This window comes from Ruditapes philippinarum, unplaced genomic scaffold, assembly GCF_026571515.1.
Source record: "Ruditapes philippinarum isolate M1 unplaced genomic scaffold, ASM2657151v2 ctg6147_1_1_1_1, whole genome shotgun sequence".
NCBI lineage: Eukaryota > Metazoa > Mollusca > Bivalvia > Venerida > Veneridae > Ruditapes > Ruditapes philippinarum.
Window position 1 is genome coordinate 16,364 of NW_026853222.1, and position 22,834 is coordinate 39,197.

Genomic DNA, 22,834 nt, shown 5'->3' on the forward strand with positions numbered 1-22,834 from the left:
AAATTCATCATATTTTTTTAATATATGCACTTTATTCTATGACAAGCATCACTAAACAGTTAAAACGTCAGTCTGTTCTTTCTTCATAACTTCATCATATGAAGGTGGTGGATCATCAAGTTGGCTTTCAATCTTAGCGGAAGAATTTGGTCCAGTTTCTCCTACCACCTCACTAATGTCTGGAGCAGAAGACTCGTATACTTGCATGTTATTGTCATTATTACTATTGTATGATGGAGAACGAAAGTGATTTATTCTAGCCTCAGACAATGTTTCCTGTATGGCATGTTCTTGCTGCTGCCGATTGTAGATCTGTCGGTCGATGTACGGAGGACTTGGTTCAATGTGGTAATTGTCAAACCCATGGAATGTATCGCCGCTTTCCATGCAATTATGTGAACTATTCAGTAAAGGCACACCAAATGTTGAAGCGTTGCAACAGCACGTGAAAAATATTGCCAATGACAAAATGAATAACATCAAAGTCAGTATTATTGTCACAATAGAAATTGCCATTTTAGATTCAGCAGCACTGGAACATGCTGGAAAACAAAATACAAGTTTGGAAAATAAATAAGTTAAGTCAGTATGTTAAAGATCGATATGAAAGGAGTATCTTAACCACTAACACCAAGTCAAAACAAACCAATGGCAGTCTAATACTTATTGAATGAGAAACTGGGAAAATGTTATGTTTTTACATGCAAGGTATGAATATTTAGAATATACGCAGTGGACAAGCTTTCTATGTTGAGATGGTACACACTAAAAAAGCGTTCTTTGTTGAACATGTCGAAAGCAAAAAAAATAAATAAATAAAAGAAATTATTTGGTCAGTCATTTTTTCAAGTTTAACAAGTAAAAGGTTTGATGTTTGAAAAGGTGTTTAGAGAATTGAATTTCGATATTTTACACATATCCCAAATATTCCAAGAATAAAAGCTCAAAATAGTCAAACTGTATAAATAAAAATGTGCAAACACTTCAGTTGACAGTTCCATGTAATCTATGATAACTACCTTTTAGCTTTAATTCTTCATTAGAACACGAAACTACGCCATATATCCCAGAAAGTCCAAACGCAAAACTGACAGCTAATATGGTAATACCACACCAGATTACCATTAACGTTGTCTGAAATAAAAACATTAAATAATTATGAAGCTGTTTAGCTAGCTATACTGGATCTTCGTTCTTCGTGGCCGACAATCTAAGAGATCGTGTCCGACAAGTTTAGAGATCGTGGCCGACAAACTTAGAGATCGTGGCCGACAAGTTTAGAGATCGTGGCCGACAAGTTTAGAGATCGTGGCCGACAGGTTTACAGATCGTGGCCGACAAGTTTAGAGATCGTGGCCGACAAGTTTACAGATCGTGACCGACAAGTTTACAGATCGTGGCCAACAAGTTTAGTGATTGTGGCTGACAAGTTAAGAGATCGTGGCAGACAAGTTAAGAGATCGCTTACTTTATATCACTTGTTTTACATCGCTGTGGGTAGAGATTGAGACAGTTATCCAGCTACCTTACGAAAGGTTCACTTAGATGCCTGCTCCTTGGAGGGGCATGGCGTCTTCCTGAAACAGTAAAGCTGTAAAGCCGTTCTATGACTTTATAATCAGTGTATTCTCGTCCAAAATGTTAGTATTTTTCATCAAATAACGGGTTGTCTACTACTTACGCAACAACTAAAACACTCTGTCGTGTAGCTTGGAACTTCTGATTTTCTGTCTTCACAATACAATGTTATTGGACAGCACGACAGTAACAATGTCTGCAAATCCAAACAAGAACCAGAAATTAGTATTAAACACACTAAATGTTGTTTATGATATTATTAGCTTTTTCAGGATTTCTTAAATCAAAAACGCATTTAAACATACAATAAATAAGAGCCCTTCAAATGTTTGAAATTTATCGATACCAAAGAGAGAAAAAAGAAACTTTTGTTGTCTGGGTGTTCTCTAGATCTTTCCTACGCAAATGCTGAATCGCTGTTCTATCGGTGATTTTGTCCGCTTTGCAAACTCTTTTGCTTTTATTAATTTAGAGTGCTATTTCTTGGACATAATCTGACCAAATAACACCAGGCCTCGGGTACACAGTCTAAAATTTTCAGGGAATAGATGGACTGAAAACATGACACATCTGTAAACCATAATTGCCAGTATAAATCTCGTAGATGATCTTAACATACCAATATTCCCGCAATCATGGCCCCGCCGACAGTAAACGGAAATTCCCATTGCTCTTGCGTCACAGAGATGGAAACCATACCAATCGCTATGGCAACAATCGAGACAACCAACGTTATCCCACCAAGTATACCTATACACCTGGTCAATGCTAACCTGCTCTCAAAATCTGTAATGGTAGAATTATTTCATAAATAAATATTTTATGAATGACGTAAGTTCAAAATTTCAGTTCCGTTAGTTAATGAATATTTCACTGTCAAACATTTTCTCCTTAAATGTCATGCTCTTGAACTGGTTTTTTTATAGATATTATACCGATTAAATTCACTTTAAGAACTTTTTGACTCACTTTCTTCCAAAACGTTGATCGACAATTTAAAAGAAATCAAACCTGTATTCTATTAGATGAATTAACTAACTCATTATTGGCACGGCGTCGTCTCTTATGGAATGCTTTTTATTTTGGCCTATGGAAGGAGCTGTTATTATTAGCAGTCAATGTCATGTTGTGTTAATTAGTTTAATTTTGATTCGTAAAAATCAAGTTAACAAATATGCTGTTATATTTGTATTTAATAACTTTATGTAAAAAGCATGTGCATTGTGATATTATTTTCACGAAATTGCAGGCTCAATTTAACAGCTTGTCCCTTAGTTTTATTGACAATACTAAAACCCGTATTTCGAATATCGTTGTGGTCTACATTGATGCCGTATCCATTCATTCATTCATTTATATATTTTCAAAATTTTCTTACAAGAAGAAAGTTCACCTGCAAATGAGTATTATGATAGGTAATGAACTGTTGTAAACGATTATCCTATTGTTTTTATTCATATTACGTTTATCTGTTGTACAGAATGGTTGTTTTTAACAAAGTGTACCCGTATCCGGATGTTGAAAGCTATCCGATTTTCTGCAATTACTGCTTTCACATGACCATTTTTTATGAATACTTCACCATTAATTTGCATGGCTTAATAAAACTGAGCCTGCAACATTTCATAATTTTGCTGTTTATGGTGTTCTTTTGGGTTTCATGTTTTCTCTATTTTAAGGGGAAGTAACTCATGTTTACTAAATTAGTTGTTCTTTTCCGTCTGTCTTAGGTATTACTTACTATTTTGTTGTATAAAATGTACCAGTTGTAAGGTCATCAAAAGCATAGATAGAGGCCCTGATGAGTGAATATTGATAGATTTTTTTACTGGCTTTAAGTGAATATTGATAGATTTTTTTTACTGGCTTTATATACCTTAGACGTGTAGTTTGTTCAGTTAGAACATACCTACAGGTTTTCTGCTAGAGGAATCTTCTAATCAATATGTGAAACTAATTATTATTTTCTATGCGTTTGTATATAAATTGTTAATAAAATAACCTTTGGTGAAAATGAAAGGTATAATATTAAAGCTATACATATAGGTGCTCATTTTAAACACTTGATATATATGCAGTTAGTTATATAGTAAAGTCTAATGGAAGGTTAAAAGAGGGATTCAATGCTTAGACACTCACACAACTCAATCTTTATTACATTATATAGACTATTTGAGATTTTTTTTCACTTTTATACTATCAATATAGTGGGGAAAATGTTGTGGTTTAGAACTGTTTCATTATTAAAGAGAAAATGTGTGGCCGGCCGGATAGCTCAGTTGGTCTTCTGAAGATCATGGTTCGAGTCATGGTCAGGCAGTTTCAGTCAGGTTTTAGAAGTGGCTTTTCAACTGACACATGTTTGATTCATTTAAAAGATTGCATTAAATTTGAAATAAACAAAGGCAGTATTGTATGATACTTTTAGATCTACAAAGGGCATTTGATAAAGTTGATCACACTATACTGCACATGAAGAAGTTCTTTTTCTTCTTCGTCATGAAATTTCAAGCATCTGGCATATGTAATGACATTCTTACATGGTTTAAGTCTTATCTCTGATAGACAATAGCTGGTGGATGTGGCTGGTACTCATTCTACTGCTGCTCTGAATACCTATGATGTCCCCCTGAGGTTCATTTTAGGTCCTTTTTATGTCTAATATATGTCAATGACATGTCTGCAACCCAACCCTAAGTAATAAGCTTTTTTATATGCACAGGCACAAGTGTCAGACCTGGGAAGAAGAGATATGACCAGATTGATAAAAAAAATTGTGTTCATCTTAAAAGTGTCAAAAACCCCAAAAAAATGTAAATAATTACCTTCTTTAAAAATATACTATTAACTTATTGTATATTTTTAAAGGGGGTTATTATTTACATTATTTTTGGATTTTCACACTTTTAAGATGAACATAGTTTTTTTATCACTCTGGTCATATTTTTTCCCAGGTCCGATACTCGTGCCTGTGATTATATGCTGATGACTCAGGTATCCTTGTATCTGGTAAAATAAATCTGAAGAAATTCTTTCTTATAGCATGAGTAATCTATAAGATTGGTTAATTGACTATAAATTGTCCTTGCATCTTGGCAAGACAGAGTCTACTCTTTTTGGTTTAAGTTTCAACTTAAACTGGGCCTAGCCTCCAGGTCACATATAATGGTACTGCTATAAAGTACACATCTTTTGTTAAGTATTAAGGTGCAAATCTGGATCAATTTCTTTTGGCGTCGCCCTTTGATGCTTTGCATCAATACTTTTCTTGTATAACCTTGTACTAACCCTATTTTATGTTTAATAATCTTATGTCAACAAGTTTTCGGCACGGTATGACAAGTTATGTATCTATTGTGCCGTTAAACCAAAACAAACAAACAATTTTTTTTTTTTAAAAAGGATAAAATACCTAAAACGTAAGATCTGTGTGTTTGTATCACAGATATTAATAATTTACTTGGTTACACCAACGTATATTGTCGTGTATCAGCCAATATTAACAAGCGTTTTCTTGATACTTGAACCTTAACATTATTCACAGTGCAACGAAACATTGCATCTAAAAATAAACCTTTTATTTGATTTTATGGCTAAGGAAAAACACATGCAGAATTTTAGATAACGATCGTCAGTAATGTAATAGCCTGTTTTTCAATAAACCAAATAAAGGAGTAAAACTAACCTTCCGAGGCCATTTTCTCCAAACTGTTTTTTAGCAACAACACTCCTTTGTTACCCTTTAAACGGCAAATAATATACGATTTCTATATCCTATGTAAGTTCGACAACCTCTGAATCATTGCATCAAACTCCGTTTTTATTTAGCTGAAATCGGAAACATTCTGGAAGAAATCAACATGTTTGAGGCCTCAGTATCATATATATTCTTGTAACAAAAGTCCATACGATATGAATTAGTTACGAAAGACCGATGAGGACATTTCAACTAAATATGAATTCACGATTTCAACTTCTGATAATTCATGATTTCCTCTTCATGAATTCACAATTTCACCATCACAATTCAACTTTGTGAATTCACTATTTCAACTTCACGAATTCACGATTTCAACTTCATGAATTCGCAATTTCAACTTCACGAATTAACGATTTCAACTTCACGAATTCACGTTTGATACAAGTTGTATAGATATGAGTAAACATGAAGTAATTGACTGTACTAATTCAAGATTTCAACGATTTCAACTTAATGACAAATTCACGATTTCAACTTCACGTGAATTCATGAAATTGAAATCGTGAATTAGTACAGTCAATTACTTCCTGTATACGCATATCTATACAACTTGTATTAAACAACCTCGAATCAGCTTTATAAAAAGAACCTTCATTCAGTATTTTGTTATCGGATTTTAACAATAACAGTAACATAAGTTACATCCAATTAACATATAAAAAACATCACATAGTAATTACTTTAAAACAGATGATGTATATGTATAAAAATAATTCAACGTTTACCTGTGCCAAATATAATCCACATAGTTTCTACATAAATGAATGTTCAGGAAAGCGTGAAATGTTGTTTAATAAAATCATTCAAGAAAGGTGTCATACAAAATGGGTAAGTATGATTTTGAAATAGACAAATATTAAGTACTCTCTTATTAAACATCATTCTCCTGATAACGGGAAGTGGTTTGAAATTTAGGTTAACACACAGTGACTGCAAATAAGATGTTAATAATATTCATATGATGATGATGATAATGATAATGATGATGTTGATGATGATATAGGTGTTGGTGATGGTAGTACTGGTGATTTTGATGATGTAGATGATGATGATGGTGGTAGTATGTGCTGGTGGTGATGATGATGACGATGATGGTGGTGGTGGTGATGATGATGATGATGCGGATGATGATGATGATGATAATGGTGGTATTGATGATTATGATGATGACAACGATGATTCTGATACTGATAGTGATGATGGTACTGGTGAGTTTGATGATCACGATGATGATGATGATGATAATGATTGTGATGGTGATAATGATGATAACGATGCTGATGATAATGATTGTGACGATGATACTGGTGATTTTGATGGTCACGATGATGATGACAATGATTGTGATGATGATAGCGGAAATAATGATGATAACAATGATGATGAAAATGGTTTTGGTGATGATACTATGATGATGATGATGATCGGGATACAAGTAATAGTAATGTTTCCAAATTGTTGGATTCTTTTCTAATAAATAAAAAGTAAAGTTAGACAAAAAATTCAATTTCTTAAGTAGGAGATTAATCGACCTAGTGTTATTTAAAGAAATGGGAATAAAACAAAACGTCAAACGATCATATTTTAACGGTTAGTCTAAAAAAAAATCTAACAAATCATTTTAAAATTGTATCTCAATAATATATTATTTAAATGTCCTTATGTACATGAAGCTAATGGCAGTAATCTTGGATGAAAATGTAATGAAACTGCAAACAGTTCCTAAAACGTTTATTTTGATATATAAAACCCCTTTTTTACTGAAATAAGCAGTTTCTATCACAATCGCATCTTTTCGGTCCTTGATAAGGTATTTCGGTTAAAATTAATACATGAATGTAAATAAATAGTAATTTAACGCTAGGAGCTACTGACTTAGTTTTGGTAAAGGTCCACGTAAATGAGGCAAACTTATAGATACAAACGTAAACAGTACATTATTTTTATACTTATTATTATGATAATAGAAACTGCAAGTACAAAATAATGACAATTATTCGGATTTGATTATACCTGTACATCAAAGAGCATCTTTAACTGACTATGATTGTCAGACATATTTTCAATCATCATTTTACCGAATCAGACTTTATTTTTTTTTTTTGGATGTCAAATATATACATTCGTTATACATTATCGAAGATAACATCCTCTGTTTTTGCTAAAACCACGTGGTAAGTCCGAGGGCATGAGAGATAACAGCCCAGAGGAGGTTCCAATTGTTTCTCTTTAACTAGATAGTCCGGTCTGTACCGGTTCTGTCAGGTTCTTACATTCTCATTACTTCGTCATATGACGGTGGTAGATCATCATATCGACTTTCAATCAAATCTGAAGAATGTGGGCTGGTTATTTCTGTCACAAAAACAATCAATTTTGTTGTTTTTAATTTTTCCGAGGAATCACATTTTCCAGATATTGATTTCATTTGATTTTTTTTAAATGGATATCAAAGATTAACACTGTTTAATACACTAATATATCAAATCGCCTAAAATGTCAATAATTACCACATATTTCGCTGATGAAATAAATATCATGATAGACATTCGTAATTACATAATAGTTAATAACAATTTTGCATTTCTTTCTATTTTGACCACTGCTCAAAACATTTTATGTCCCATGTTAGAATCTATAAACTAATTGTACTTATAGTTGAAACCGATGTCTTTCTGATCAGAACTGCATATTTTTAATGTATCAACTTTCAGCCAGCCCGACTCTTCTAATAAGTCTAAACAGTTTTAATATATATTCTCAATCTAGTAACACTATGTCAAACAAAAACGTTGTAAGTTCACGCCATCTTCATACTTCACAGCCACACTAGAATTGCACCAAGAAGGGTGCTGCAAAGAAATGTGATAAAATAATGGGGAAAAAAGGTACAAAATTCATAGAAAGTGAGCAACCTAACCAACAATCCAAATTCATATCAAACTCAGGAAACCCTAAAATTGCTAACAAAATAACTTGAAGATGTACTTTTTTAAAACCTTTCTTCGTAGTTTATACTAGTAGGACAAAGATAACTATAACCGTTCAAAAAAATTCCATAGAAATGATATAAAGACATAGAATAAAATTAGATATTATCGTGAAATCATTTTATTTTGCTGACATAAAATTTGGTGCATATGTCACAAAACGTGTACATGTATTCTCAACCAAAACCTAAAAAATAAATTTGATTTACTGATGGTATACATTTGAAAAAAAATCTGGAAAAAAGTAGATACCTCAGAATCATTTATCACAACAAAATAACATGAAAATTGCAGACTCGATTTGAATGTAACAGCACATGAGGCATAATGTAAAACTGCAATGACAGTCAGCAATGTCCACTTTGAACACACAACCTGACATTTTTCTCACACTGTCGATACTTTTATAAATATACGTATGAAAATTAAAGATGATTACTGTTTCCTTCTTATTCTAAATCGCTTTCTTCATGTGATAAGCATCTAACATGCTGTACAACCATTTTTGCTGTTTCTAAAGAAGAAAAAAAAATAGTTTCTGAGGCATAATGAGCATTTAAGCTCTTACTTTTGCTCAATCCGATCACGCACTTACTTGCGTAAAAATACTAGTAGGTTGTGGTTGCACCGTCTGTTAGTGTTATTTATGACATTGCGTGTTATGGGTAAGCATTGGTGCTAATGATAACTAAGTATTTGCTTTATCTTATAACTCATGAAACCTTAAGCGGCATAGCTTCTGTTCTTACATGTATTTACAATTTGAAAGTTATCCCTCTATATTATATCGGATATTTAAATTCAAATGACCATTACCATGCCATCTGAATTTCATCAAAAGACCCTCATTAAATTTATCATATTTTTTTTAATATATGTACTTCATTCTATGACAAGCATCACTAAACAGTTATAACGTCAGTCTGTTCTTTCTTCATAACTTCATCATATGAAGGTGGTGGATCATCAAGTTGGCTTTCAATCCTAGTGGAAGAATTTGGTCCAGTTTCTCCTACCACCTCACTAATGTCTGGAGCAGAAGATTCGTGTACAGGCATGTTATTGTCATTATTACTATTGTGTGCTAAAGAACGAAAGCGATTTATTCTAGCTTCAGACAATGTTTCCTGTATGACACGTTCTTGCTGCTGCCGATTGTAGAGCTGTCGGTCGATGTCTGGACGCCTTGCTACAATGCGATAATTGTCAAACCCATAGAATGTATCGCCGCTTTCCGTGTAATTATGTGAACTATTCAGTAAAGGCACACTAAATGTTGCAGCGTTACAACAGCACGTGAAAAAAATTGCCAATGACAAAATGAATAACATCAAAGTCAGTATTATTGTCACAATAGAAATTGCCATTTTGGCTTCAGCAGCACTGGAACATGCTGGAAAACAAAATACAAGTTTGAAAGATAAGCAAGTTAAGTAATGTTAAAGATCGATATAAAAGGACTCACCAAGTCAAAACAAACCTATGGCAGTCTAATACTTATTGAATGAGTAACTTTCACATGCAAGTTTTGAATACTTAGAATATACACAGAAGACAAGCGTTCTATGTTGAGATCGTCAACACTAAAAAAAGCGTTCTTTGTTGAAAATGTCGAAAGCAAAAAAAGAAAGATATCAAAGAAATTATTTGGTCAGTCATTTTTTGGGGTTTAACAAGTTAAAGGCTGTTCTGAAAATGTGTTTGGAGAATTGAATTTCGATATTTTACACATATCCTAAATATTCCAAGATAGTCAAACTGTATATATAAAAATATGCAAACACTTTAGTTCAATTCTATGATAACTACCTTTGAGCTTTAATTCTGCATTTGAACACGAAACTACGCCATATATCCCAGAAAGTCCAAACGCAAAACTGACAGCTAATATGGTAATACCAAACCAGATTACCATTAACGTTGTCTGAAATAAAAACATAAAATGAGCCACGTCACGACAAAACCAACATAATGGGTTTGCGACCAGCATGGACCCAGACCAGCATCCGCGCAGTCTGATCAGGGTCCATGTTGTTCGCTATCAGTTTCTGTACTTGTTAAAAGGTTTAAAAGGTTTAAAAGTTTTAAACCTTTTAACAAGTAGAGAAACTGATAGCGAACAGCATGGATCCTGATCAGACTGCGCGGATGCGCAGGCTGGTCTGGATCCATGCTGGTCGCAAACGCACTATGTTGGTTTTGTCGTGACGCGGCTCAAATAATTAAGAAGCTATACTGGATCTTCGTTCTTCGTGACCGACAAGTTTAGAGAACGCGGCCGACAAGTTTAGCCGACAAGTTTAGAGATCGTGGCCGACAAGTTTAGAGATCGTGGCCGACAAGTTTAGAGATCGTGGCCAACAAGTTTATAGATCGCTTATTTTGTATCACTTGTTTTTCATCGCTGTGGGTAGAGATGTGAAAAAACTATCCAGCTACCTTACGGAAGGTTCACTTAGGTGCCTGCTCTGTATACTATCATGGCGTCTTCCTGAAACAGCAAAGCTGGAAACCGTTCTATGAATTTACCATTAGTGTTTACTCATCCAAAAATGTTAGTATTTTCTACTAAACATTGCTGCATTTTGAAACGGATTGTCTACTACTACTTACGCAACAATTAAAGCACGTGAAGCTTGGAACTTCTGATTTTCTGTCTTCACAATACAATGTTATTGGACAGCACGACAGTAACAATGTCTGCAAATCCAAACAAGAATTATAGTGACATACAGAAATTAGTATTAAACACTAAATATTGTTTATGATATCAGCTTTTTTAAATTTTAAAATCAAAACCGCATTCAAACATACGAAAAATAAGAGCTCTTCAAACGTTTTGAAGTTTATCGCTACCAAAGAGAATAAGGAAAAATTTGTTGTTTGGATGTTCTCTATGGATTTTGATTATCTCTAGATCTTTCCTACGCTGCTCTATCGGTGATTTTGTCCACTTTGCAAATATATTTTGCTCTTAATAATTTAGAGTGCTATTTCTTAGACATAAACTGACGAAATAACATCGGGTACACAGTCCAGAAATTAGTATTAAACACTAAATATTGTTTATGATATCAGGCATCGGATACACAATCCAAAGTTGTCAAATGACCCTCCTGTTTACCATATATAGTATAAATCGAATAGATGATCTTTACATACCGATATTCCCGCAATCATAGCCCCACCGGCAGTAAACGGAAATTCCCATTGCGCTTGCGTCACAGAGATGGAAAAAATACCAATCGCAATGGCAACAATCGAGACAACCAACGTTATCCCACCAAGTATACCTATACACCTGGTCAATGCTAATCTGCTCTCAAAATCTGTAATGGTAGAATTATTTCATTAATAAATATTTTATGAATGGAGTAAGTTCAAAATATAAGTTACGTTAGTTAATTAATAAATATTTCACTGTCAAACATTTTCTCCTTAAATGTTATGCTCTTGAACTGGTTCGTTATAGATATTATACCGATAAAATTCACTTTAAGAACTTTTTGCCTCAGTTCCTTCCAACACGTTGATCGACAACTTAAAAGAAATAAAACCTATATTCTAAGATGAACTAACTAACTCATTTTATAACCTTGTACTAACCCTTTTTAGGTTTGATAATCTTATGTCAACAAGTGTTCGGCGCGGTATGACAAGTTTGTATCTATTGTGCCGTTAAACCAAAACAAACAAACAAACAACCAGCAAACAAACAAACAAATTTTAAAAAAGGATAAAATACCTTAAACGTAAGATCTGTGTGTTTGTATCACAGATATTAATAATTTACTTGGTTACACCAACGTATATTGTCGTGTATCAGCCAATATTAACAAGCGTTTTCTTGATACTTGAACCTTAACATTATTCACAGTGCAACGAAACATTGCATCTAAATATAAAACTGTCATTTGATTTTATGGCTAAGGAAAAAACACATGCAGAATTTTAGACACCGATCTTCAGTAATTTAATAGCCTGTTTTTCAATAAACCCAAAAAAAGGAGTTAAACTAACCTTCCGAGACCATTTTTTCCAAACCTGTTTCTTAGCAACAACACTCCTATATCACCTTTTAAACGACAAATAATATACGATAACTATATCCTATATGTAAGTTCGACAACCTCCTAACAACGCTTCTGAATCATTGCATCAAACTCCGTTTTTATTCAGCTGAAATGGGAAACATTCTGGAAGAAATCAAAATGTTTGAGGCCTCAGTATCATATATATTCTTGTAACAAAAGTCCATACGATATGAATTAGTTACGAAAGACCGATGAGGACATTTCTTCAACTTCACGCATTCACGATTTCAACTTCATGAATTCTCGATTTCAACTTCATGAATTAACGATTTCAACTTCACGAATTAACGATTTCACCATCACAATTCAACTTTGTGAATTCACTATTTCAGCTTCACGAATTCACGATTTCAACTACAGTCCAACCCTGTTTATTCGAAGTGCCTGGGACTGGATATATACTTCGAATAATCAATGGGTTCGAATAATCGAAATCGGAATATTGTGATAGACGAAAACTACTCCACTTTGACTAATTATAGCAAAACTACCGTTTACAACACACTTACTTCCTGTAATCAATTGAGAAAAAATAAATTAAAAAAAAGATGTGTAAAAATTATTGTATTGACATTGAAGACATAAATGCTTGCATTTTATTCTACATTATGTATTGTTTCGTTTCGCGCAAAGCCTTGATAATGGCCGTGTTGTCACTTCGGTATTTACAGCTAAACTCTGGTATTTTCGATTAGGATAAAGGCTCTCATGTAGCGTTACAATTAATGAAAAAAATGTATTGGATGTTTTGACAAATTCATATATACGGTATGTATGAAAATAATTGCTGTCATCTTCAAGCAATACCATAACAAAATCGGACATTGTGCATAGCTTTTCATTTTCGATAACTAAAGTGGATTAAAGAACACACTAAGAGTTATTATAAATACACGCATGACTGTTGATATTTTTCACAAGTCGACTAGACGTAAGCGAATGGATCTGCGCCAATAAGTCTGGCTTCGAATAATAATTAGACTGGCTTCGAATAATAGGTGTGAAATTCTAACATAATTGTATAATCGGGTTTGTCAATTTTAAAAGGGAGCAGAGAAAGAAAATACGAAACATGAAAAACTCATCGCCTAAAGATTATTGGAATTATGTTAATAGTATAAGTAGGAAAAAACAAATGACTGATGTTGATGTTTCAGCATTTTATGATTTTTATAGACAGCTTAATACAGATACAGTAGATGCAAATGACAACCCAGAAACAGATTTTCCAAATGTTAATTTTGATAATGGGCTTAATGATAGCATAACAATCTCTGAGATACAAAGAGCAATAGATAAACTTAAGAATGGTAAGGCGGCTGGTCTGGATCAAGTTACTTACGAATATATTAAGGGAAGCAGTACTTTACTTATACCACTTTATCACAAATTGTTTAACTGTATTCTTAACACTGGTTTTTTGCCAGATTCTTGGTTGACAGGATGTATTGTACCAATCTATAAAAATAAAGGTAGTATTGAAATGCCTGAAAACTATAGACCTATTACATTGCTTAGTTGTATAGGGAAATTATTTACAAGTATACTAAATGAAAGATTGACAAAAATATTTAGAAAGTTATAATTTATTAAATTCAAACCAAGCTGGATTTAGGAAGCATCATTCAACTGTTGATAATATTTTTATTCTCCACATGTTAACAGATTACCTAAAACATAAGAAAACAAAACTTTTTTGTGCTTTTATTGACTTTCAAAAAGCCTTTGACTCTGTATGGAGAGCAGGCGTTTGGTGTAAACTTGTCAAATACAATATTTCTGGAAAGATTTTAAATGTAATAAAGAATATGTACAGTGAAATCAAGTCATGTGTATCTGTAAATGGCAAATTTTCAAATTTTTTTGGTTGTTATAGGGGCTTAAGACAAGGAGAAAATTTGTCACCGTTAATTTTTTCTCTGTACCTAAATGACTTAGAAAATTACATGTTATGTAATAACGATGTTTTAGTTATACTTGAAGATAATAACATTGAAATATTTTTGAAACTTGTTGTTTTGTTATATGCTGACGATACCATTCTTTTTGCTAAATCAGAACTAGATCTTATATCTGTGTTGAACACTTTTTCTAATTATTGTCATATCTGGAAATTAAATATAAACTTTGATAAAACAAAAGTAATTGTATTTGGTGATAAAAGAAATAGAAACAGGAATATTACGGTAGATAATCAAGTTTTAGAGATCGTAGACACGTTTAAATATCTTGGTGTAGTTTTTTCTAAGAACAGACAATTTGCGGTTGCAAAGAAACATATTGTTGATCAAGCAAGACGGGCAATGTTTGGTTTATATCAGAAAATAAGAAATCTAGATTTACCTATTGATTGTCAGTTAAAGTTATTCGATCATACAATTGTACCAATTTTAACTTATGGGTGTGAAGTGTGGGGTTATGGTGACTTGTCGCTTATAGAAAAAGTGCATACAGATTTCCTTAAATATGTATTACGTGTTAAGAAAAGTACACCGCATGTTATGGTTTATGGCGAACTTGGGCGATTTCCATTATCAATTACTATTAAGAAACGAGTTGCTGGTTATTGGTATGATTTAGTTAACAGTAATTCACTACAAAAATTATCGTCAAATATTTATAAGCTTGTCTATGAAGATTTTGTAAGAAATGGTAAGGAGTACAAATGGTTATTGAATGTTAAGAGTATTTTTGACGAAACAGGTATGAGTTATATTTGGTTAAATCAGAAGTTTAGTGGTTCTTAATGCTTATTGTTAAAAACCATTGATATATCAATGTGTAACCAATATGTATAAAAATGGCGTAGTGATGTCGACTCAATGCCAAAATGTTTAAATTATAGAATGTACAAAACTGATCATTGCTTTGAACCGTACCTTTGTTTACTGTCAGACAAATATTTAAAAACATTTGTTAATTTTCGATTGTGTAACAATCTCCTCCCTATAGAAAGAGGAAGGTGGTTAGGTATTGTTAGAAATGAAAGAAAATGTAGTCTTTGTAACTCAAATGATATAGGTGATGAATTCCATTACATTTTTTCATGTAGTTATTTTGAAAATAAACGAAAACGACTTTTACCACAAATTAATCAACAAAACAAAAATATGTTTACGTTTAGAAAATTAATGAATGAAACAGATCCACAAAAATTAAGCAACTTAGTTAAATATGTTTATGTTATACTTGAATACTTTAAGAACCCACCTGGCTAGTCACATTGTTTTGTTGTTGTTTTTTTATTATTTACAATATATAAATATTTTTCTATTTTGCAAAATATAGCATGTACACAATGACATAGTTACATTGTATGTTATGAAATATTGTAGTTATAAATACTTTTTTAAAACTACTGTAGTTCATTTAATTTGTATACACAACCTGATTACACATTTAGTAATTTTGTTTATATATTATTGTACACCTCTTATCATATGTAAATATGCTGAGTGTATCAATAAAACTTGAAAACTTGGTTCGAAATTTTACTTCGAAAAATATGAGGTATTCGGATAATGCATTTCGAATAATACGCTCGTATTTATATTGTTTTATATAGAGATAAAAACGGGACGGATAATGCCGGGTATTCGAATCAAGGGTTGTCGAATAACCGGGGTCGGACTGTATTTCAACTTCATGAATTCATGATTTAACGTTTTCAACTGCACGAATTAACGATTTCACCATCACAATTCAACTTTGTGAATTCACTATTTCAAGTTCACGAATTAACGATTTCAACTTCACGAATTCACGTTTGATACAAGTTGTATCGATATGCGTGAACAGGAAGTAATTGCCTGTACTAATTCACGATTTCAACATTGTGAATTCACGATTTCAACTTCATGACAAATTCACGATTTCAACTTCACCTGAAGTTGAAATCGTGAATTCATGAAATTGAATTCATGAAGTTAAAACCGTAAATTCATGAAATGAAAATCGTGAATTAGTACAGTCAATTATGTTCTATTGTCTGAATGACATGTTTTTCTTCTGTACTTTTGTTTCATATGTGCATCTCTGTTTTTACTTCTGACACCATGTACTTTTGTCTGAATGACCGATGGTCAGTTATAACAATAACACTGTTAAATATATATAAGTTTTATTCTAAGTTAAACCCACGTGACTTGAGAGTATATCATATTACACAACACCCCCTATTACCACAAATATTTCATTAACAAAAAATTTAAACTCTGTGAGAAAATGTGAAATGTAATTTAAATATCAATTATGTTTTTTAAACACACATTATTGTATAATCATTAAATCCTGTCAACATGTAATCATTTGTTAAACCAAGAACAACATTACAAATTTAATCTATCTGGGGATTTACTCAGCCTGCCTGATCTAGTAATTACACCTGCACTCTGATTTTGAGACACTTGTTTACACTGAATTAGTTGGTACAGTAGACAATAAAGTTTTTGAGGTGTTATAATTTTCATTGAAAGGAATATCTATTTCTTTATCAAAGTCAACTCGTTTATGCAACTTAACTAAACTACGGCGATTTCTTTCAATGGTAGATTTCGGTGTCTCAACTATAAAAGATCGTGGTCGCGAAGCTTTCTTAATTACTCTACCTTCGATATTCATGTCTTTCACATGTACTCCGTCCCCTTCCTTTAATGAAGGCAAATTTTGTGCACGTCTTTTTCTGTCATAATTTTGCTTAGCGTTAGCACGGTATGTTTTCTCTCTATTTTGAAGTACTTTATAGTTTATATTGCTTGGTAGCAGTTTTTGTGGTGCTTGTGGAAGAGTTGTTTTAATCTGCCTACCAAATAACATTTGACTCGGACTTAAACCATTATGCGGTAAAGGAGTCGCATGATAGATCATCATCGCTTCATAAGGGTCGTCGCATTTAGACAATAAACGTTTTACCGTCTGAACAGCGCGTTCTGCTTCCGAATTCCCTAAGGGATATCGATGACTACTTGTTATATGTTCGATTCCGTATTTCAAACAAAACTGTTTGAATACATCAGAGGTGTATTGCGGTCCTCCATATCGCATAGGCCATGTCTCGATAATATTTTTGACTTGAAATGTTCAACTACCGCCATCGAAGACGTTGACGTAAGTCTCGATAATTCTATATATCGTGAAAAGTAATCTACTACTAATAAATATGTGTGTCCGCGCTAATGAAAAAGATCTGAACCTAATCTTGACCAAATTCTATTAGGAAATGGAGTAGATATCATTGGTTCTCTTTTTGTCATTTTGAAATTTTGCACAAATATCACAATTCTGAATCATTTGCTGTATGTCACGATATGCCTACCCACCAAACTGATTCTTTTGCCCTTGCTCTACATTTTGAAATGCCTTGGTGAGCTTGGTGTCTTGCTCTACATTTTGAAATGCCTTGGTGAGCTTGGTGTCTTGCTCTACATTTTGAAATGCCTTGGTGAGCTTGGTGTCTTGCTCTACATTTTGAAATGCCTTGGTGAGCTTGGTGTAACTTAGACAGAATGTCTAGTATCATGTCTGTCGGAATAATAAGTCTGTCATTTCTCATTAACACACCTTTATTCACAGTAATTTCTGACCTAAAAGGTTTATACAATTTGGCAAATTCACACGATTCTGTATTAGGCCACCCATTATAAGTATATTCAATTAATTTGCTGCACACAATTCATTACAATTTTGATAGTAAATGTTAAGGTGTCACATTCAGCACGCGACAAGTAATCAGGAATATACATCAATTTTCCAGGCACAAAGCTTATTGAGTAGGAGAATCTTAGCAGTCTCATTCTAAATCTTTGTACCCTTACCGGTATATCACTCAAGTCCTTTTGTCCTAAAAGACTAACAAGACTTTTATGGTCAGTTTTGATATGGAAATGTTTTCCAATCAAAAGGTCACTATGTCGTTCAGCCCCAGTAACTACGCCTAGTGCTTCTTTTTCAAGAACACTGTATCTAACCTCTGTGGGTGTAAATGCCCTTGACGCAAATGATACTGGCTTAAAGTCACCGGTAGCATATTTTGAAGAATCTGTCATGAGAACAGTTTCCCTATTTGGATCATAATGAGCTAACAATGGAGTATTGGTCAAAGTAAGCTTAATTTTATCAGAAGCTTCTTGTTGGTCTGAACCCCAGTAAAATTGATTTTTCGTACTCAGCAGGTCTCTGATAGGTTTCGAATCTGCTGCCAAAGATGGAGAAGACAATTTCACAAATTGATTGACCATTCCCATAAAACTACGTACCCCATTTGTGTCTTTTGGAGGACATAAATTTCTTATGGCCTTAACTTTGTCCGGGTCTACTGAGATTCCATGTTGGCCTACTAAGTACCCAACAAATTTGACCTGTTTTTGCTTTATGACACACTTATTTTCATTCAGTGTTACATTACACTGGTCTAGTTTGTCCAAAACTGTCTTAAGTCTAGTGTCATGTTCGGCCTCTGTCGGTCCGAATATCAGGACATCATCTGTTTGGCAAAGAACTCCTTCAATGCCCTCAAGTATTTGAGACATCCGTTTTTGGAAATATTCAGAACTACTAGATAACCCCATTGGTAAGCGATTAAACGCGTATCTACCAAAAGGTGTGATAAATGTAGTCAATAATTTACTTTCTTGAGCAAGTTTAATTTGCCAAAATGAACTATTAGCGTCTAATTTTGAAAAATATTTAGCTCCATTTAAACGACCTAAGCTTTGTTCTATAATCGGCGAAGGAAAATTTTCACGTCGCACATTTTTATTCAACTGTGTCAAATCAACACATATGCGCACGTTTTTGTCGCTTTTAGGAATACATACCATTCCTGCACACCAATCTGTGCTTTCATCTGCTTTAAAAATTACGCCTGCCTTTTCCATACGCTCGAGCTCAGATTAAACTTTCGGTAGCAAAGGTATAGGCACGCGCCTTGGTACTGATAAAGCATATGGCTGCGCGTTTTATTGAGTGAAATACGATATTCACCATCTAATTGCCCTAGCTCGCGAAATAGATTAGAATGCTTCTGTTTGACAATTTCAATGGTTTGAATCTCGTCCAAATTTAATTGAATTAAATTGAAATTCTTTATAGCAGGTCTCCCTAATAAACATCTATCTATGTCTCTTACAACGTATATATTTTCTTGTTACCATTGTGTGAAAGAGTCTGTGTAAATGAACCGATAACTATCAATTTTTTGTTACCTGGGTCGTTTAACGATCTGTGAGTCTTGTTCAATTTTGGTTTGCCTAAAGTATTATAAAGACTTTCAGGAATAACAGTCAAATCAGCACCAGTGTCTAATTTAAAGTAGACAAACAAATCTCTCACATGAAGTTTTATTGTCCAAGGTTCATCTGGTACACAGTCAATAGTTCCTTTTTTGGTTTTACAACACACTGCGAAATGATTATAATGTCCACATTTCCGGCATATTTTCCCATACGCTGCACAATGTCCTCGTGCATGGTATTTATTACAATTTGAACACCGTTTGTTATCGATTTTCTTAGATTATCTAGATTGTGTCCCCGGAAATTTCTGCGTTGCATCCTGCTGTCGAGAAACGTGTGGTTGCGGTACCGAACTTCGTTTTGGCTTTGCCCCGCCACGAACCTCGTCTGTTACAGCTACATCCTGTTGCGATCGAATTTGGTTTTTAACTATTTCGCTGTTTCTTGCCATTGTTACGCATTTTTCGAGAGTAAGGTCTTGTTCAAGCTGCAGTTTTTCTGACAAATTTTTATCTAATATTCCAACTACGATTCGATCTCTTATTTGCTCGCTTTTCATATCGGCAACAAATTCACAGCTGTCTGCCAACTCGTATAAAGATCTAATGAATGTCTCTACTGTTTCACCTGGCATTTGGCTTCTCTTATGGAATTTTGCTCGTTCGTGAATTATATTTTTCTTTGGATTAAAATGTTCGTCGAATTTTGTTAAGACAGTTCCATACTTTTTTGCGTTACTTTCTGATAGTTCAAAAGATTTTAATAAATTGTCAGCTTCTTTTCCCATGGTATATACAAGTGTAGCGACTTGTATATCTTCATCTTCTTTATGAAGTTGTGAAGCTGTTCTGTAAAATGAAAATCTTTGTTTCAAGTTATTCCATTTATTTGGGCTTGAAAAATCAAAGTTTTCTGGAGGTTGTACCTTCGCCATTTTTCTGAAATTTCTTCTAAAATTTAATGCTTTATTTCTTTACAATTTAATGTAGTCCAGCTAGTAATTTTCAATTTAATGATAATCCAATCAACAGTGTTTTATTAATTTACAATTGAATATAAGTTCTTTTTACAATTTAATGTAAATCCTTTTCATTGTCCATGTTTTTCTTCTGTACTTTTGTTGCATATGTGCATCTCTGTTTTTACTTCTGACACCATGTACTATTGTCTGAATGACCGATGGTCAGTTATAACCATAACACTGTTAGATATATATAAGTTTTATTCTAAGTACTAGAGCATATGTTTACATGTTAAAGCATTCTATTAAACTGTTATCAGACAGACAAATCTACACTGAGACAAGTACAAATGTTGCTGCAATGCAGCAATTGAGAAGCTCCGCGCAAAAAAATGCGCTCATTACAGATACCTTACCAAATTATTCCTACGCACAGGTCATGTTATATTCAGATTAAGTACTATTGTAGATTTTTTCCGGATGTTTTGTAATCCATTCTTTGCATAATTATACTTATCTTATGCACTGTCCATAATTAAAAAGAGGGGAAAGATATTTAATATAAAAAAATGCTTTCACTGATGCCTACCTGGTAAGGAAAGTAATTCCATTGAATACAAACAAGACTTACAAGACTTGTAAATGTTATGTGACATGACTGTACTATGTTCTGTTTGTGTCACTACTGTAGTCAGTAAAATAAGATGATAAAAATATCAAAGTCTGTTTTTTTTATTATTATAATTGTAACAAATATACAAATAATAACAAAAGGGACTAATATTATAATATACTAATATAACATGCATTTTTTCATGTCAATTTAAAAAAAATGGTTTCTTTCAATACTGAAAGTAGAATACACCCTGGAATGTAAAAATGGGATGAATTTCAAAAAAGACCAAATTCAGGAATTTTTTGTTTGTTATACACGCGTAACATGGTGATACAGTATTTATTAATATAATAGAAGACTGTTACCTGAATTTTAGGCAGGTATGAGGAAATTCACTAACATCATGTTCGTGCGAGTCAAAGATATAGAAGCTATTTGACTTGGGTGATATATATTAAAAAATCTTTTGTTAATTGATTTATTTAGAGATCAATCTACTTAATTGTTGAATTGCTTTAAAGCCATTCATAAAAAACATAACATTTCATGTTCAAAATGCAGATCAAATCAATGATGCTATCTATCTATAGCCTATGCTTAATGAGGGTCCATCCGCTCGTAAGGCCACAAAATACAGGTTTCGCTGTGGCATACCCTTCGCAGGACGAGCTATTTTTCACGGACGCGCACAGTCACGGACAGGTCGCGTCACGACAAAATGCCTCGAACGAAATTAAATACTTGATCGATTTCGAAAGAAAATACTAAAAATACTACATGATGCACCAATGACAGATTAAAACAACATCTGGTCTTCGGTTGCTAAAGAGATGTTATTCAAAAACCTAACTGGTATTCAATCTTTTTCCTTTTTCTTTTTACCTAATTCTTTGATGTTACGACTGGTTTTGGTATTTGAATGAAATTATGTCATTTCTACAAACAATTATCCTCGGTTCGCTATTCTATTTAACAAATAAAACATGGCTTTGAGGGCCATATACCTTCCTCAGTCTGACCAACCAGTCCGTAAACTTGCATACGTAAAGTTGCATTTTGCCCGAAAGGCCATGTTTTATTTGATATAATTATTATACCGAATCTAAATTTTTTCATCCCTTTTATTGCTGTCATTTTTACTATAATTTGCTTTCAAATCATAAGTTATTTGTTCAGTGTGTGAATTATCTCAAACCCTAGTCGAATTTTTTATTATTATATTCAAGCGATACAGCTAAAAAAATCATGCTCTTCTTTTGTTATTCATTTTTTGTTAATCAAAATAAACAGGCAAAAAAAACCCGAACTTTCAGATGTTCACAAACTGTATAAATAAAACTTAAAATCAATTTAAAGACAAATCATGACTTTTGATCAACATGTAATAAATTTATTTAAAACAAGACAATCAATTTAGTAAAAAGACTCATTTAACAACAAAATAAAGTATTATACCTCATTTGCATACGCCCTTCTATATTTTATATGACGTCATCCGGTCCATATAAGAATTATGGACCGCCCCCGGTCTGTATGCGGTTTATGGACCGGGTGACGTCATATTAAATATAGAAGGGCGTTTGCAAATGAGGTATAATATAAG

General features: G+C 33.1%; 2 protein-coding genes across 9 annotated transcripts in view; one reads left to right on the forward strand and one right to left on the reverse strand.

Moving 5' to 3' along the window:
- The window catches only part of LOC132736158 (uncharacterized), a 24,562-nt gene continuing 1,728 nt past the window's right edge, over positions 1-22,834 (reverse strand). Inside the window, exons 1-6 of one of the 8 annotated variants that reach the window (XM_060723245.1) lie at positions 20,725-20,945; positions 12,349-12,507; positions 2,198-2,364; positions 1,682-1,774; positions 1,020-1,134; positions 1-542 (exon numbers count right to left, since the gene is read on the reverse strand). In XM_060723245.1, the coding sequence (XP_060579228.1) occupies positions 52-542; positions 1,020-1,134; positions 1,682-1,774; positions 2,198-2,364; positions 12,349-12,361 (879 nt within the window). In that variant the 5' untranslated portion in view covers positions 12,362-12,507; positions 20,725-20,945 and the 3' untranslated portion in view covers positions 1-51. Of the gene's footprint in view, positions 543-1,019; positions 1,135-1,681; positions 1,775-2,197; positions 2,365-5,263; positions 5,738-9,176; positions 9,722-10,137; positions 10,253-10,941; positions 11,029-11,490; positions 11,658-12,348; positions 13,462-19,624; positions 19,795-20,724; positions 20,946-22,834 lie in introns of those variants that run through there. The other 7 variants (XM_060723244.1, XM_060723241.1, XM_060723243.1 and 4 more) reach the window with 7 other exon arrangements.
- The window catches only part of LOC132736159 (prostatic spermine-binding protein-like), a 20,764-nt gene continuing 3,833 nt past the window's right edge, over positions 5,904-22,834 (forward strand). The window contains exon 1 of the mRNA XM_060723248.1: positions 5,904-8,226. Within this exon, the coding sequence (XP_060579231.1) occupies positions 6,381-6,812 (432 nt within the window). The 5' untranslated portion in view covers positions 5,904-6,380 and the 3' untranslated portion in view covers positions 6,813-8,226. The remainder of the gene's footprint in view (positions 8,227-22,834) is intronic.